At 40.3% G+C, this 18,659-nt stretch overlaps 1 protein-coding gene across 1 annotated transcript in view; it reads right to left on the reverse strand.

Moving 5' to 3' along the window:
* xrcc4 (X-ray repair complementing defective repair in Chinese hamster cells 4) overlaps window positions 1-8,097 on the reverse strand; it is a 53,616-nt gene extending 45,519 nt beyond the window's left edge. Inside the window, exons 1-2 of the mRNA XM_049603598.1 lie at window positions 7,991-8,097; window positions 591-734 (exon numbers count right to left, since the gene is read on the reverse strand). Of these exons, the coding sequence (XP_049459555.1) occupies window positions 591-732 (142 nt within the window). The 5' untranslated portion in view covers window positions 733-734; window positions 7,991-8,097. The remainder of the gene's footprint in view (window positions 1-590; window positions 735-7,990) is intronic.
* Window positions 8,098-18,659: the final 10,562 nt, after the last annotated feature.

The raw sequence follows: 18,659 nt of genomic DNA on the forward strand, positions 1-18,659 counted from the left end.
GATTACTTCTTCCACCACTGTAAAACATAACATCCTTGTCAGCTTGATAAAGGGTAAAAAAGAAAAAAAAACTTCACTTAAAGTAAAAAACAAGAAAAAACAGTTATAACAACTACATATATTAAGTAACTTTACACTAATATGTGGAGTAGAACTTGTTTGTTCTGGAGCTTTCCACCTTTCCCCAACATCTTCGTCAGAAGATGAATATTGCTCAGTTGATGAAATAGTAGTAGTTTTAGGGCCCCAGAGGAGAATATGTGGAGCTCGAGTGGAGTCTGTTTGTTTCTGAGGTCAAGAATCAACTAACTGTCAAGCTCAACTTTTACGGCAGCATGGATGAGATGTTCAAGTGATGAGCAAAGGTGGGTCATAAATCCTCCCTCTTAATAAAATTTCCTCTGAGTGACGCTGACAAGGTCAACAACACTCTGAAGTGTTGACAGGTGAGGTGAGAAAGGTGTGTGTGTGTGTGTGTGTGGTCAGACAGGTGAGGTCGTCCAGGTATCAGGTGAGCATAACTCTGTCAGGTCAGACATGTTGAAATGTGAGTTGTGATGTCACGCTGGGTGACATTTGTATGTTTTTACCGTCTCCTCTCCAGGCGTCCTGTCCGTCAGTCAGCAGCAACTGGAAGCCTGAGCCTAAGTCCTGCCCTCTCCAGTCCAGTCGCAGGAAGTAGGAGGAGTCAGGCTCCGATGAGACGTAGATCTCACGCACAGACACCGTCATCCCTGCAGAAAACAGCAGATAAAACTGAGTGTCAGCAACATGTCTGCAACATGAGTACAGCTGTAACAATACATTGATAAATGCATAAAGATATTAATCAGCATGTATTTTCAGAATTTAAGCAATATTTCAAGCAACAATACTAAAGGATGTCTATTTTCAGCCACTACAATATGTAGATTTTCTGCCTTTTTGTGTTTTATATAATTGTAAATTCATGTATGGGGGTTTTGGACTCGGAGAGTGTCCGGTTTGGGGACCTCAGAATTGTATTTCTGCTCTTTGCAGATGATGTGGTTCTGTTGGCTTCATCAGACTATGACCATCGAGCATTCACTTGGGATGCAAATCAGGACCAAACATAAAACCTACTCCAAAGTGGTAATCTTACGGTGGTTTGAAGGAATTATGTCACACACACACTATGTCCACAGATGGACCAGACAGGGTTCCAACACATTTGGAATTTCAAAATTCCATACTTTTCCATACCCTAATTTCCAGACCTCTCTGCGTTTTTTTTTCTTCAGAGAATATGTGACATCTAATAAGTAAATAAATACGTAAATAAGTAAATCTAAAGTAAATATATCAGTGTATCATATCTCACATCATATTTAATTATTCTTAATAGGCGATTGTAGCCAAGTACCATAATGGCATGCAAATAAAAACTCAGGTAAGTTCAATGTCTGGGCTGAGGCAAAAAGGTTGGGACTCTGGGTGCAAGCGATGCAGTAATGAGAAGTCTGTGTTTTTTCCTTTCATGTGGCTCAGAATCGCCTTCTCCCCCACATTGGCGATGTCAAACGATTTCACACAAAGCTTGCATCTAGCTGTGTGTGTGAATTGGGAATCTTTGGCTAACCAGTATTTATATACGGTATTGTCAAGCCATCCATCCAAAAACTTGCATCTACCCATTGTGAACCACGTGAAACTCGTCTTCTTGTCGAAAGTGCAGTGTTGGAGTGAAACTTGATACGTGGGGGGCTGGAGGAGGGTCATGGGGCAGCGGACTGGACATACCACCTGTCAATCAGGTAAAAGGGGCGGTATGTTTTCTGAGATGTTTGCTTTCACACAAAATGTGCTTGGCCCGGCATAAAACACAATCCGGATTGATTAAATTATTTTTGGAAATACCTAATTTTCTATTTTAGAAAACAGTATTTTAGAACAGTGGTAACAGTCTGGAAACATTAATATTTTTCCATTCTTTATTTTTCATTTTCCATACTTTTTAATACCTGGAAATTGATCAAATTTATTTCCATACTTTCCACACTTGCGTAAGAACCCTGACCAGAGAACACAAACACCTCAAACAGTTCAGTGAGAACAACCTTGCAAACAGAATAAAATTATATTCTTACTCAGATTTTCTGTGTCACTGATAATGTAGGTTCACATTGTTATAAATAAAAAATGCAATGTGATACAGTAAGTACTACTGTAACTGCACGGCTTCGTTCGGGGGCATGTATGTAACGTTATGGCCATAGAAATAGAATGACTGTCATTCTGTTTTTATGGCTCAACAAGTTGGATAAAGTGCATTTACGACATCTTCTCTCTGCTGACAATCTGTATCGCTCATATATTGAATACTGACTACAGTGTGACGCGACTCAAGGAACTGTGAAAGGTTCTTTGTGCCAATTTCAAGCCAAAACTCGGAACATAAACTGGTCCCGACCAGAGGCCTGTACTACAAAGCCAGTTCAACTTACACTCTCGTTATCTGGTTTGACTAACCCTAACACTGGACATCTGGATAACTGGTACTACAAAGCTGGTTATCAACTAGTTCAGTCAACTCTGGGTTTTCCTATCCAGCCACGAGTGCGTTCATGTGAAAGGGGCGGGGCTGTTAATGACAAGCGACATCATCAGAACCATGAATGAAGTCGGCTGCTTCATATTTTATGAGATGAAACAGTGGCCAAAGTGTCTGAGACTGAGAGACAGTAAAATGACAGTGGCATGGATTTAAACGACACACAATGATAATCTTAACAGAAAATCTAGAAACACTGAAAACACTATCCACAAATTCACTGTCATTTGAGACTTAAATTACGAGCAGGTATCACTGAGCTATGGGCCTATGTGACGTTTGTATAGAGTATTTTTTTATTGTTTAGTTGATGAAACTGTTGATGAATGAGTTGATGAAAGAGATTTGCTTGCACTGCTGCAGAACAGAAAAAGCACGCACCTGGAATGACGACTCCAAGTCTCATCAGATCACTTCAAATTAGATTCATGTCATTTTCTGTCAAAGTCGTTCTGAAGTTCTTATTTATTTATTTAGCTTTAGATTCAATCCCAAACAGTAAAACACTTAAACTCAGTGTGTAAGCTGACAGTCCTGATTGCTGGAGGTGTGTCAGTGCAGCTGTTCTTACATCACTCTCCTGGCATGTGTCCCAGCCTGCTGTTCACGTGCCAGCCAACACTTTACAGTATATTTACCTCCCGTCACCGTCGGCTGCGACCTTCCTGGAAAACAGCCACTAATTGCACAGAACGCAGCTACTTTTTCGTGCTGTGAATTTATCAGAGCTGCAGCGTTTGCAGGGGGTCGAACCATTGCTGTACAGAGAGAACAGAAGACGTACTGAAGGTCCAAGGGAAAATGGATCTGTAAACCATCAGGGACCCCATAAGGCTTGGCCACGAGAAACCACAAAGCCCCCACAAGAGGAAACAAACAAGGCCGGCCTGTTGTTAGCTGGTTTAGAGCTGCTATACTCAAGATTCAACTGTTTATTGTCGTACACAATAAACACATGTTGGCAATGAAGTTGTAGTTATCAGGCTCCCTCTAATAGTGCTCATTAAATATGGATAACAAGAAAATCATGCAAGTTAAAAATGAGACTCTAAGACATAGAAAATAGAGCATAGATTATAATATGGGAATAAAATATAGTCTAACATATAAAGAATATATATAATCTGATCATTTTTTATTGTTTATTTGTTTTATTTGCATTTTTCCCACTCTGTACTGCAACTGCTGCACAACTATTTCCCTCTGGATAGATAAAAGTTTTATCGAATCTTATCTGTTATTTATTTATAACTGTATTCATATACACTCACCGGCCATTTTATTAGGTACACCTGTTCAACTGCAGCAGCTCAATGCATTTAGTCATGTAGACATGGTGAAGACGAGCTGCTGAAGTTCAAACGGAGCATCAGAATGACGAAGAAAGGTGATTTAAGTGACTCTGAGCACGGCATGGTTGTTGGTGCCAGACGGGCTGCTCTGAGTATTTACTGGGATTTTCAGCACAACCATCTCTAGGGTTTACAGAGGATGGTCCCAAAAAGAGAAAATATCCAGTGAGCCAAAATGCCTTGTTGATGCCAGAGGTCAGAGGAGAATGGCCAGACTGGTTCAAGATGATAGAAAGGCAACAGGAAGTCAAATAAGCACTGGTTCCAACCAAGGTGTGCAGAAGAGCATCTCTGAAGCAACAACACCTTGTCCAACCTTGAAGCAGATGGGCTACAGCAGCAGAAGACCACACCAGGTGCCACTCCTGTCAGCTAACAACAGGAAACTGAGGCTACAGTTCACACAGGCTCACCAAAACTGGACAATAGAAGATTGGAAAAACCACATTCAGATGGAAGCATGGATCCATCCTGCCTTGTATCAACGCTTCAGGCTGCTTCTCATCATGGATGTGCAGCAACTGTGTGATGTCATCATGTCAATATGGACCAAAATCTCTGAGGAATGTTTCCAGCACCTTGTTGAATCTATGACACCAAGAATTGAAAAGGGGGTCCAACCTGGTACTAGCAAGGTGTACCTAATAAAGTGGCTGTTGAGCGTACATGCTTCAGTTTTATAATGTCTGGATTCTTTTGTCCTTGATTTTTTTCCGCCCTGATTAATCTGTTTAATCAACACCAAAAAACAACATTCATTATCTGTTCACTTAGCAGAAACATGCGCACACCTCACGCTGGATTGAGTGTTATGTAATTGTTAAACACTAGTTATCCTGGCTGCAGTTTGCAGGTGTAAATGACCGAAGTGAAAATGATTAGTCCAGCTCCATGTAACCGTGTCATCACAGCACCATAAACACTGTAATGCAGTAATACACAACCTCTCATTAGGTCTGTAAGTACAGGCTCAGCACAGTAAAGCGGTGACCAACCACAGCAGCATGCTTCCCAACACAGCCACACACACACACGTCTCAGCAGAGCAACAACAGCAGCCGCATCTTTAACTACATCCTAACAACACCTGCTTCATGGCTAAATATACACACAGGCCGAGAACTTCTCACTTCTGGAAAGTGTCACTTATGACATTTAAAGACACTGTGCTTCTTCTGCAGCAGGAAGTGCATCTGTCTCTGCACCACAGACACAACCACCATTATTTCCTGTGTTTTTAACAAAGCTAGCTGCAGGTCGAGTTCTCAGGTGTAGATTCTGTATGGGGCTAGTTATGACGCTTAATAATGGCCAGAAAAGTGTTTTATGCAGAACATTATGATGTCACAGTGAAGCTGACCTTTGACCTTTTGGTTTTAAAATGCCATCACTTCATCATTCAGTCGTGTCAGACATTCATATGAAGTTGTGTCATAATTAGCGTATGAATTCTTGAGTTAGGTCACAGTAAACTTTGACCTTCGACCACGGAATTCTCATCAGCTCATTGTTGAGTCCAAGTGAACATCCCTGTAGGTGTTTGACATATCACATTCACAAGAACGAGACAGGCAAGGTCACAGTGACCTTTGACCTTTGACCATCACAATCTAATCAGTTCACTCGAGTTCAAGTGGACGTTTGTGCCAAATTTGAAATATTCTCTCAGGGTTGCCGGGTATTGCCGGCGCTGAGGCATAAAAAAAAGGAAGAAAGAAAGAATATTGATGAAACTTCACTAGGCCATGGAAATAATATTTTGGAATTCTTAATTTTGGTGGTGTCTACTTTAAACTGCTTAAGTACTCCTCTGACCCCTGACACTGTGTTAGGAACATGTGCAAATGTGTGTGTTTATGGGTCATAAATGCATCATTACAACTCCGCCCCAGAATTTTTAAATGTATTTATTTCTCCCTAACTTAATTTAATCTGAGTTGTTTGTTTTATTTTTTGTTATTCTTCTAATTATGTTTTTTTGTCATTATTTTTTATCTTATCTAATTACTGCAATATTCATCTGTGTATTATTTTATCAAGCTCTGGCCTGTAACCAAAATAATGGTGTAAAATGTAAAAATACAATAATAAGAGGAAGAAGAAGAATGAATAAAATGTTTTTTAAGTACTTATTATGCAGAATGGCCCTTTCCAGAAAATATATAAATTAGGGGTCTAACGATACATCGATTCATTGATTAACGATCCGATTATATCGATGCAAAATGAAAACATCAATCCATATCGTCATCTTAAAGATACACATTTATTTTGAAATTCACATAGCACGTCTGTGTCACCATTTCTGGGCAAGCGCGCCTCTGCTCAAACAACAAACAGAGCTCAGAAATAAAATGGTCAAATCATGTTCTAGTTGTTTTTGTGAGTTGATGTAAATGATTGTGTTAGATGGGCATATGATATCACGTCATATCGATGGCAGGCTCCTGAATCGAATCAAATCAAAATCGTATCGTGACAGACTTTGTGATATCGGCAAACATCGTATCGTCATCCAAACAAATTGATATAATATCGTATCGTGATTAAGCTGGTGATTTACACCCCTAATGTATATCACATTATTAGATTATAATTATTGCTGCACGTTAATGTTGCAGCTGGTAAAGGTGGATGTTTGAGGACAACCACCTTGTTTTGAATATCAATAAGACACAAGAGATGGTGTTTGACCCTACAGCAGTCAGTAACCACAGGCCTGTGGTCGTCCACAACCAAACCATCACACAGGTCTCCTCATATAAATATCTCAGTGTCTTTGTTGACAGCTCACTCACCTGGAACACACGTTAATGGCTGCATTTCTCACGTCATCTGAGAGTTCATAGTTTTGGTCAAAAAATTTTTCATCAGGCGGTCCTACAGAGCCTAATCAGGTACAGTATCACAGCTCTCTCTCTGTTTCAGTTGATCCATACTGCAGAGAAAATAATTGGGGTCAAAGAGCACATTTCCCTGCAGACTATTTATGAACAGGCTACTCTGAGTCAAGCCAATAAGATCATCAATGATTTATCTCATGTTCTGCTACGAGATTTGAGAGTGCCTATAATCTGTTGCAGACTGAAGAGATTTAAAAATGAATTTATACCTTTATCTATAAAGCTTTTAAATAATGGCAGATAAAATCAGAATAGGCACTGATTATGATGATTTGTGTTTTGTTAGAGGTATTTTTTAGCACTTGATGTTATTTATTTATCTTTTGTTTTGTTTTATTATTGTTACATTTGGTGTAGAATGTTGATTTGTTTATTTACTATGTTGCATGCTGTAGTTTTATGGCTGCAGTACTGTGAAAGTGCCCAAGACACTTTAAGGGACAATAAAATTAACGTTGAATCTTGAACCTTGGAGCGCATTTTGATTATTTACAGCTGGGTAGTTTAACTTGTAATATTTTGTGTCAATAATTTAAATCTGTAAAGTAGCTAAAACAAATGTAGTGCAGTTAAAAAGTACAGTATTTCCCTCTGAGATGTAGAAAGTAGCATAAAATGGAAACACTCAACTACCTCAAATTGTAGAACAGTAGTATTTGAGTAAATGTACTTAGTTACATTGCAGCACTGGTTGCAGCGTTATATAAGACAGACAAAGGCAGAAAATGCTCATATTAGAGATGTAAAGACTGTTGTACAATCTGTCATAAAAGATTTTTACTGATTAAACTCTAAAGAAGTTCAGAGACTGTCTTTTGGATGTAACGTTATAATATTAAGGTGTTAGCATAGCCGTTGTTTCTGTCCACACAGTGAATCTTCTGGAAACTATAATAGGATAAACTAATCCCTCATTTCCCTCGATTAAATATATCCAGATGTTTCACAGTGTCTGGTGTCCAGCTGAACCTCCAGTGACACCGGACACAGGAAAACCTCCCTGTCGTCCAACAACACTGAATGAATGAGTTAGCTCGATGCTAACTCTGACGCAGACGCTGTTTGTAAACACAGAGGCGGAAGCTGCGACACGTGAGGACACTGAAGAAGAAGAAGAAAGACTCGGTCACACCTCCAGTAACGACATGTTAGGTTTCTCTTACCTGCAGCTTCTCCCGCTGACGCTTTGTTTTGAGGAGTAAAACTTATCTTCGGTTCAAACAGCTCGCAGCTGCAGCGGGGAAAGTAAGCTGCTACGTCATCATCAAGCGACGCAGCCGAACAGCTGGTTAAATAAGAGGTGGGCGGCGGCACCACAACACAGCAACGTGGTTTCAGTCCTGTACTCAGAGGCAGGGGCGTAGATATAGACAGTGGGGCTCTCCAACTATACATTAGGCATAAACTGGCCCTTGAGAGTAATTTAGATCACAGATTTAATACTTTCTATTTTCTATTTCCTTTTTTCTTTCTTTCTTCCATTTTGTAAAATAGTCAGTAGCAAAGTGCAACAAAATATGTTAAAAAATATAAAATATGTGCTTGCTCTACATCAGCTATAAATAAGGTATAAAAACGATGTAATTAAAAGAATAATTCCTTATTTTCTTTGGTATTTTTGTCCTTTACATATATGCCATGATGATTTCTGGTTGATATGTGTGTTGGTGTCGTCCAGTGTCAAGTCTATATTTGATCATGTGACGATAAGATTAAACAGTAGCTAGTTCGGGTGCATAACAAGTAGCGTCCCTTAGGGCCCGTCATAATAGCGTGCACTGGGGCCCGTTGCAACAAATTTACACCACTGCTCAGAAGTGATTAGCTTTTGGAAAATTATCCAATTTTTTCCCCCAAATCCTCTGATTGAATAGATGTTTTTCTTTCCATGCTTGTTCCCCTGATTCCTTTTTTTATTGTTGTTATTTTTGTTTTTTAATCTTTCTTTTCTTTTGTTTGTTATTTTTATGTAACTGTCTTAAAATACTGGTACTTATACTTTTCACATACTTTCTGTCATACATAGGGTTTCTTATTTTATATGAGTTTATATCAGTAATTAAGTACCTGATGTTTTGAACACGTTCTTTTTCTAAATTAATTTTTTTTTTCACTCAAGTAAAAGTATTAATACTACAGTGTACATATACTGTGTTACAAGTAAGATATGATAAGATGAGATAAAACTTTATTGATTCCACACCGGGGAATTTACATGTTACAGCAGCTCAAATAGCAAAGATAGAAAAGCAAGTTGGATTGCAATAAAATACTTATAGAATAAAGACAATACAAAAAAATACAATATATATCAGAATTAGAAAAATATAAGTAAAAGTACTTTCAAAATAATTTATATTAAATTGGATTATAACTGTTGATGCTTTAATGTGTTCATTGCTTTAATGTTGCAGCTGGTAAAGGTAGAGCTCATCTTCATGACTTTATATACTGCGGGGTAGTTTAATCTATAATAACACTTCATCCAGGGGTGTAAATATAGACAGTGCAATGGAGAGAGCGAGCCTTCCAACAGTGTGTTGGGTGGAGAATGGACTCTTATGAGGTTGTAAATATGCCTGTGTTCAAAGAGGAACTCTCATTAAATTAAAAAACAGTGCCAGTTGCTATGTATGCTCTTAAAAAAAGGCAAACCCAACTTCTTCATGTTTTTTTTCTTATTTTGTAAAATAAAATAAAAATGCTTAATCCAAATAAACTATTATAAACTATTAAAATTGTGAAATTAAATTGATAATTTCTCCTTTTTTTGATATACAGATGTGCAATGATGATTGCTGGGTAAAATGTGTGTTAATGTTATCCAGTGTCAAGACAATATGTGCACGATAGCGCACACTATCAGGCCAGTCATATTAGCGTGAGCTGGGGCCCAATAATCTGAATCTGTAAAGAAACTAAACTTACTTAATCATGTGCACATTAAAACACAAGGCGGAACGTATTCAAATAAACACAAGAAGTGTGTGCTCTAGAGAAAGGATCAGCACTCAGTGAATAACCTCCTAAGCCCTATGATAAGCTATTATGGCAAGGCTTAACGATACAGACCAGTGAGCAGTGATAACTACCACGTCTTTCGGGTCATCGGGTGGGAACCGCCTTTCACCAGTGTTTCGTCTAGTTGGTCCCACGACACCTCCAGGAGGCTAGACAGTGATCTCTGGCGTCCTAGAGACACTCCCCTAATGCCAGGTCTCACTGCTCCCCGCACCAACCCAATAACCTCCTTTACCTTACTTACACATGGCTTTCTCAGCCCAAACAGCACTGCCACCTTCAACATGAATATGAATTCCAGTGGCAGAAAGTACTGAAGTACTGTAGGGTAGCCTACTTGGGTACAAATTCAAAGTTTTGTGCTACTTTATACTTCTACTCTACTACATCCAAGAGGGAAATATTCTACTTTTGTATTTTCTTTCATGATGTCATATTTCAGGAGGGTGGTAAAGGCAAAGTAGTGGTATCTGAATATTCAGCATTTGCGCTATGATAACTTAGGATGAAATGGAAATACATGGGTACAGTAGAAGTACCTTAAATAGATTACAGTAATGGTGGCTTTGGTTTGGCTCTGCATGTGGGATTCATCAAAAATAAGGAAAATATAAAATATTATGGGACTTATCCTTTGACTGGACATTTCCTGAATGGCTGAAGCACCCGAAAAATACATTAACTCAATAATCAATAATTGTTTGCATGCAATCATTACCATGTCGAACCATTTTTGAGACAATTTATAAGAATGCTGGTCACTAAAAGTGGCCTTTAAACTTCTCATTGTCAGTTTTAGATGTTGTGTCCTCCTGACAGACGTAAACTTTAATGACACACTGGAGCAACTCATCTGCATATTAAGAACAGCAGTAACTACAGACAAATGTTACATCCGATGAGATGAAGCGTGTTAAAGTTAGAATATAATGATCTCCCCTCCTCTGGGTTGTTTTGGTTTCCTCGTCAGAGAGGCAAAGGAAACAAGCTGTGTGCCACATGTTGCAGAGAGGGAAATGAAGGGATTACTGCAAGAGCATGATCGGAGTTCTGCAAACAGACACTCTCTCCAAGAATAATTGCTCTAAGAGGCTGCTCGGACATTAAAGCGCTTTCTATTAAAGAAACCCACACACTGAGGCCCAGATCAGCTGTTTTTCTGTGGGGATTTACAGTGTGTGTGTGTGTGTGTGTGTGTGTGCGCAGTAGTTCAGCGTTGCATGCATGACTGGAGTTCACAGAGTTACCTGTGCAGCTCTCCCAGGTGGCCTCTGAGTGCGTGATCACATGAGTGCAGGACTGTGGGAAATATTAAGTTTCAGTCGGAGATTCTCAGAGTCAGCTCGGACTTGTTTATAAAAAGAGACGACCGCAAATTGCCCAACAAGCTCGCTAAACCCTCCTCCCCAGAACGCTGATTGTCCAATAATAGCTGAGCAACCGTAACCATGTCTGCCAGTGTTTGGGTTCTCCACATGTTGAAGTGTTGGTGCACATGGAGCTGTAGTAAAAGAAATACTACATAGTATCTGTGGTTTACTGAGACACATAATGTCAACATTTTTTTCTGGTGTTTGGGTTGTTTACTGAAATAAAAGCTCTTACAAATTCTGAAATCGAAGACCCATTGTTTCAAAAATCACCATGAATTTTAATGGTAAATCTGCCACTGTTATTGTAAATGGTATATTAGCAGTGTGAGAATAGAAAGCAGATGGAGCTCTCTGCTTCTTACTTGGTAACATGTCCTACCCTGAAGTGGTGAAAGCTACTGGGATAAAAGACCCAGTGATGACCTTGTTGTTGTTTTTGCTTAGATGTTTGAGTTGATCCCTGCAGTAATTCCTTCCTGTTTATCTGTTTGTATTTCTCATTATTTAATTTCTTTTATAGGCCGTTATTATTATTTTTTTAGGAAGTCCCTCAGAGGCTGTGTCCTTCTTTGATTTTTGTAATGTTCTCTTGTTGATTTAAGGGTCAGATAATAATAAATAATCTTTCATCGAGTGTATGACAGGATCAGGAATGATTCCTGCTCATAAGATCCACTCTTATATGATTAAAAAAGCAATTTTATTTATCGTATAAATCAGTAATACATTCCTTTGATGGTGAATTAAAAAAAATCCTGACTTTGGTGCCCTCCAGTGGTGATAAAAAAAAGACACTTCATTTCCCCAACCCGAGGAAGATTAACGGGCTGAAAACAACTGCAACTCAGATTTTCTATAAAACATTTTTTGCCACTAAAATAATTTGAAATATGTGAAAAATTCTGGACTGATAATGCTCTTGATAACACCTAGAATCAGGTGTGATCAAACAAACCAAATGCTCATTCTCAAGTTCTCGATTTCGCTAAAACAAAAGTAATTTTCTCCTGATATATTATCGCGTTATCTTCTAGAATTCTACCCTTGAGAATGGAGACATATTAACCCGTTATTACGGGACAATTAGCTTTGTCCTCTTGTATAAATATTGAACTCTAACAGACACATGACCATAGTGAGGGTTGGGATGTAATTGGACAAGTGATTCGAAAGCAGCTGAAATAAGTTTCCTTTGTGGGGTGGCAGCCTTAGAGATAGGATAAGGAGCTCGGAGTAGAGCCGCTGCTCCTTCACGTCGAAAGGGGTCAGTTGAGGTGGTTCCGGCATCTGATCAGGATCCTCCTGGGCACCTCCCGTTAAAGATATTCAGGGCATGTCTCACTGGTAGGAGGCCACGGGGCAGACCCCGAACATGCTGGAGGGATTATATATCTCATCTGGCCTGGAGATACCTTGGGGTCCCCCAGGAGGAGCTGGAAAGTGTTGCTGGGGAGAGGGATGCCTGGGGTGCTGTGCTTGGCCTGCTGCCCCCACAACCAAGGCCCAGATAAGTGGATGAAAATGGATGGATGGATAACAGTCACAGTCAGAGACTAGCTGGTGAACATAGTGAAGCATTTAGCAGCTAAAGAGACAGATATTTGCCTCAGGAGCTGGTGGAGACCAAAAACAGAGCTAAAAGAGAGAGAATTATTGGACTAACATTCATCAGGTGGCACAAATACAAAAATGAATCATCATGTTGTTCTGTAAAGAAACAGAAATAAGCAACAGTTTGCTCACAAGTTCAACATGTCAACTCTATAAGGTGATGCTATGTCAATGTAAGTTTTATGGCTCGTTCTGCTGCCCCCAAGTGGCCAAAAAAGCAATTAACAGCTTTAACACTTCTGCACACATTAGAATTACATGTTTTCACTCCTCTGACAGTTTCATGTAGGGAAACTGATATTCCTCCATGTACTAAATCATGGCCTTCATACACAGCACCATCACAGTGCAGAGCCTGTGTTTAATTAGAGGTCCTGATACAGTCAGTTTTGGACACGGTGAGCACAACCTCCTCCATCCTGCCCACAGGCCTTCATAATCCAGCCTCAATCAGTTAACGAAGCTGGCTTCCAGACATCTATGTAAACACATCTGTGCTTGTGTTTTTGTTATTGTTTTTATTGTTGATGTTATTACTGTGCAACATATTCAGTCCTCTCTGACTGTATGAGATCGACCTCCTCGTACTGTTGGAGAACGCTGAGCCTTCGAAAGACGGCGATTTAATTTGGCGTTACGGACGTGTGTGTTGTGCAACAATTTTGTAAAACAAAGCTCTTTTCTTATACTGTCCAGTAATATAGCTGGATGTGTGGTCAAACACATCCTGGCAACTTTGTTATTCCTGGAAATGCTCTTTATACTGGCCGAGTGAAGCTTGGTTACTCAAGATCTGGTGGGTTTCTCATTCATAATGTCTGTGGCTTCCTCCTGCCATTCAAACAGTGCTGAATGATAACCAGTCAGATTTAAATACGTTAGCTAACCTGCTCCTGAACACACCAAATAGGACGATCCCTAGACAGTATTCGAAGCCTTGTATGTGTTTCTGACTACACAGAGTCAGCACCACAGCAGCTGTTCAGAATAAAGAGTTTATTCAGAGAGTTGGAGGCTGGTCGATCCTCACAGACCTCTGAGGGCCTGGCGATAGAAAAGGTCAACAAACCAGCGCTGTCTCCAGGACCTGGGTCATTTATTTAGATTGGCACATGGAGGGCAAGATTCTGGTTTATGGTTAGAGTGGTGGGTGTCGATGGGAACAGGCTCAGAAGATCTGATCTGAATAGTTGAGTGCAGTGTTTGGAGGGTGGACAAGAGTCTATTTTAAAGGGTTGTTCGAGTTTAGAACAACTTGTACTTTATTGTTGCGGTATTGGCCAGCAGTTATGATAACATTTGACCTCATCTATGACCTCAGTACTAGACGTTACTCTGATATTCAATTGCATAGAGTTTCCTGCACAAGGAAAAGTGTCAATTACCAGTGATCTAGCAGCATTTGTATCTCAAGAGGTATTTTCATGACACTTGCGACATAAATGTGACACTTTGTAATGTCACAATGGAGGGACAACTACGCAGGTTGATTTTAGCGCTGCTCATCGTGGACTATATTGCTGTCATTGTTCATTTTAGTCAAAGCATACAGTTTGAAAACGAGGCGCGGCTCCAACTAGAAAACAATGTTTTGATGCATTGGATGTGCTGAATGTGCATATTAAGGCAGTACAGGAGGAGGTGCACATTAATAATCCTCCAGGACTGTGCTCATGTTTAAGATTCAAGATTCAAGATAGCCTTTATTGTCATTGTACAGACACCTATACAACGAAATTGGGAGTGCAACACCTGAAGGTGCATTAGGAATGAATATAAGAACAAAAATAAAACAAGTGGAGACAACCCAAGACAAACAAGACGAACGAGACAAGAGCATACAGGTCATGTCAGGGAACTGCCCATTGTTCCGACCATATTAAACCCATTGTTCCGAAGTCCGTTCCGAAATCATAATGATGCCCTGTGGTTAAGGTCTGGTTAGGTTTAGGCACAAAAACCACTTGGTTAGGGTCAGGAAAAGATCATGGTGTGGGTTAAAATGAAAAACAAAGTGGCAAACACATAAGCTGTGAGCCTGCTCCACCTCAAGCCTTTCCCAGCTGACCCAGAGCCGGTCGCGGCGCACCATCAAGGTAGAAATACGCCCGCCATGAGCCGTTCAGCACCGCGGACCGTCGGACAAATGGGATGTCGGACCAATGGGCTGTCAGACTAATGACATGGACCCTCATGTCATAACCCAAACAATAGCCCCTTTTACACTGCCAGATTTTCTCCAAATGTTGGGCCGATTTGCCAGCAAGTTATGAACGTTTAGACACACAGAGGCGGAATGGCGAGTTGATCCGAGGTGCCCAATTTTCCACCTTGTAGGGTAGACATATTGGCGGAACCCTTTTAGTTTAAAAAGACCGAGGGGCTGTTGATGACTTGTGGAAGGAGCTGTTGATGACGCCACACGTGCGACCCACTGGCGGTGGATAAACAGGAAACAGCTGATAGCAGGAATTAGCGAGCAGCTAGTAGCAAGAGGGAAACACAAACCTGACAGACACTGTAAAGATGAGCAACTGGGGAGACAAGGAATTGCACACCCTCCTTGCCCTCGCAAACGAAGAGGCCATTAAACGTCAGATGACGGGGACACTGAAGGACAGGCCGATTTACAAAAGAATCGCCGCCTGACTAGCTGCGGCTTCCCTCCCACGTCACTGTTTATGTCACACACTGAGCTACACGTGTTGTTACTTGCTCACGCCCCCCATTGCCCCGAAAAAGGCACATTCTGTATAAACAAAAGTAGGTAGGCGGCATTTTGCTGCACTCCCCGATTTTGTTTTTATACTGCCAATGCTGAAAAAAGACTGATTGGGCTTTCCTGCAAACTTGCACAATTCATATTTAAAAAGGGCTAATGTGTCATGTGACTGCAGTTGGTTCAGATCCAGGTCGGAACTCGTTCTCATCACAAACCAACCGCACCAGAGTTCGTTTGTAACCAGACTGAGACCACCTCTTCAAGAAGGTCTTGGTCTGGTTGTTTCGCACACCTGAGTGTGATTGCTGTGTTCACACCTGCCCAAACGAACTGCACTGAGGCAAACGAACTTGAGTTCAACTGAACCAAACCAAACAGGGCAGGTGTGAAAGCATCCTAAGAAGCTAGAACCAGCAAGTGTTTGACATTTTTTGCTTGAAAAATGAGTAAAACGATTATTCAGTTATCAAACAAGTTGGCTGATAATTTTCTTTCAATCAACTCATTGATTAATTGACTTATCGTTGCAGATCTATTTACAACAGACAGGTTGGTAACAAATTTAATGTTCAGTTTCATTTTCTATCACATGTAAGTTTGACTAAGTGTAGGGTTTTGTTTGCTCATGTATCCTGATCCTGTTTGACTTCTTTCTAGCCACGGGTCAAGAAACTGTCACGAAAATCAGTTGGCTCATCTCAGCTACTGACTTGGTGAGTACAGTTTTATTGTTACTGAGAAAGATGATGGATAAAACAACGGAACTGGAGAGAAAACTGAACAGAATCATCCTTTAAAGATTTAAAATACTCATGAATTAGTTTGGAACAAACAGTAATTTACTCTATAAGCCATGAGACAGTGACTCAGACTGTATCGTGGACCCACCAGAGCTTTTAGAACTTGCTGGGACTCCTCAGATAAACAGAAACATGTTTCCCGGTGGCTCGTGGCAGCACCAGAGGGCCGAGCAGACAGAACAGTCTTATTAGCTCCAATAGAGTCCTAACAGATCCACACGGGGCCTTCAGTTTCTCTGTCATTAACTCTTCACTTTCATCTCCTCCTCTGTACCACTCAGGGATCCTTCCTTCCGCCCGTCTATAGCATCGCCTGCACCTAATGGCCCTGAGCAGACACATGTGCATGAACGTGTCCGTGTGTCAAGCACTTGAGGCTTGATCCTGCAGTAATGACTTCCAGCTCAATATTTAGGTAACAAGCATTTCCTGCTAGTTGCGTCTGCCCGAGGACAAACTGAGCTCCCTGTGGTCTCTTTGAGTCCTGTCTTTGTCACACCAAGGTCCTTTACTGGATTCATCCATCTGTTCAAGTGATGGCTTTCTGTCTGTCAGAGATCAACGCGATTGGCAGAAAAAAAGATCACGTTTTGGCTTAAAGTACTTGCTTTTCATGGCACTACTGCAGCAAGAAATGCGGCAATGTCTTTCCAAAAACAATTATTCTTCATGGCACTATCCCCGCTGGAAAAACATCAGTGGGTCACCAAAAAATGCCCATGATCCATGGCTAAAAAGCAGACGGAAACACAGCGATGACTTTTGTTTGTTGGTCTTGAACAATGATCTACAGCTTGGCAACTCACATCATCCACCATGTCCTCCACCTACTGATGGCAGAGTCAGCTCATTTACTACGTCACCTTAGAAACATTGATTGATTTAAAAAAAGGCTCATTAATTTCCTTAAAAATCTGGTAACTGTAGTTTTTATCAAACATACCAAACCTGTCTCCTAGAAATTACATTTGTACATGGCTAAACTGCATTCATATGCTGGGATGACAGCATAATTGCTGCCTGGATTGTGTTCAGACATAACGTTTCTTTGAATTAATAAAACAAGCTGGAATCGAGAGGCTGTTGGAATGGATGGCAGACACAAAGTAGACTGTGACTACAGAACCCTATGTTTGTGTCCAGACTCCTGTCTGTGGTTAAGACAACAAAGCACTTTGGTTGAGTCTAGGGAAAGACTGTGATTTCAGTTAAATGTTAATTTGAAAAAGGTAATAATAAAAAAATAATGCTGTATCGCAGGATTGCTTATTTTGGCGGAAACGAAACAAATATGGTGTCAACATTTTGCTGATCCATTCTGTATCGACATTTTTGCGACTTGCCAGTTACATTAAGTAGCAACATTTTCTCATAAAAGAAACGTAATTTCTGGGAGACAGGGCTGAACAAACAGGAGGAAATAATGCATTTGTTGGGGACTGTTTTCAGTGGTGGATTAATACACATTTGACGCTCTAGTGCCTGGGTCCTGAATAGCAGGTCTGGGACTCTTAGGGGGTCCGCAGAGTTACTGCAGGGGGGCTGCAAACGTATTGAATGATAAGGTTTAATTCAAGTTTTTTTTTTATTCCAGAAAATTAAAATGTCTAAAAATATACATTCACATAATTCCAATGTGTTATTAGCAAAGATGTAGTGGCCTATTAATAAAAAACAAACAACAAAAATTAATTTACAGTATACAATATAAATGCTAAATGATAAGCTAATAGTTACTGATGAATCCTTGGGCACTCACGTGAGCTAGCTAACGATAAATCACTGAGCAGCACTTATCCATAACAGTGAGGTAAACTCGTTAGCTAACATGTACGTACTATTAACACATATTGGCCAGTTAGCTGTATTATTATTTCAAATGTACAGACATTCACGTGAAATATAATGGATCATTTTGTAACTTTTAGAGCAAGAGACTCTGATATTAGACTCACAAGTCAGTCTTTAGACGCTTTGCTTAACTAAAGACTGATGTCTTTCTCCTTGATTTTGTGTTTAGATGGGCGGATACAATTTCAGAGTTTAAAAAAACTCCCTACATTGCAAAACCAATAGTAAATCCGCAGGGCGGTCCTTCGGTGGCTCGCTGAACTCTTGTGCTCGTAAACATAGTCCGACTACGTTAAAAGTTTTAAAGAAAGTCGCTGTAAGTCCTTCGTTTCCACAACCTTGTGGACTGAGCACACGTTTGATAAAACAGAGTTTAATCTCTCGGCATCCATTTTCAAGCTCTCTGTGTGTTTGTTTCCTTGCGGACGAGAAAAAGGGGAGCGCACATTTCCGG

Source organism: Epinephelus fuscoguttatus, linkage group LG18 (genome assembly GCF_011397635.1).
Source record: "Epinephelus fuscoguttatus linkage group LG18, E.fuscoguttatus.final_Chr_v1".
In the NCBI taxonomy this organism is placed as follows: domain Eukaryota; kingdom Metazoa; phylum Chordata; class Actinopteri; order Perciformes; family Serranidae; genus Epinephelus; species Epinephelus fuscoguttatus.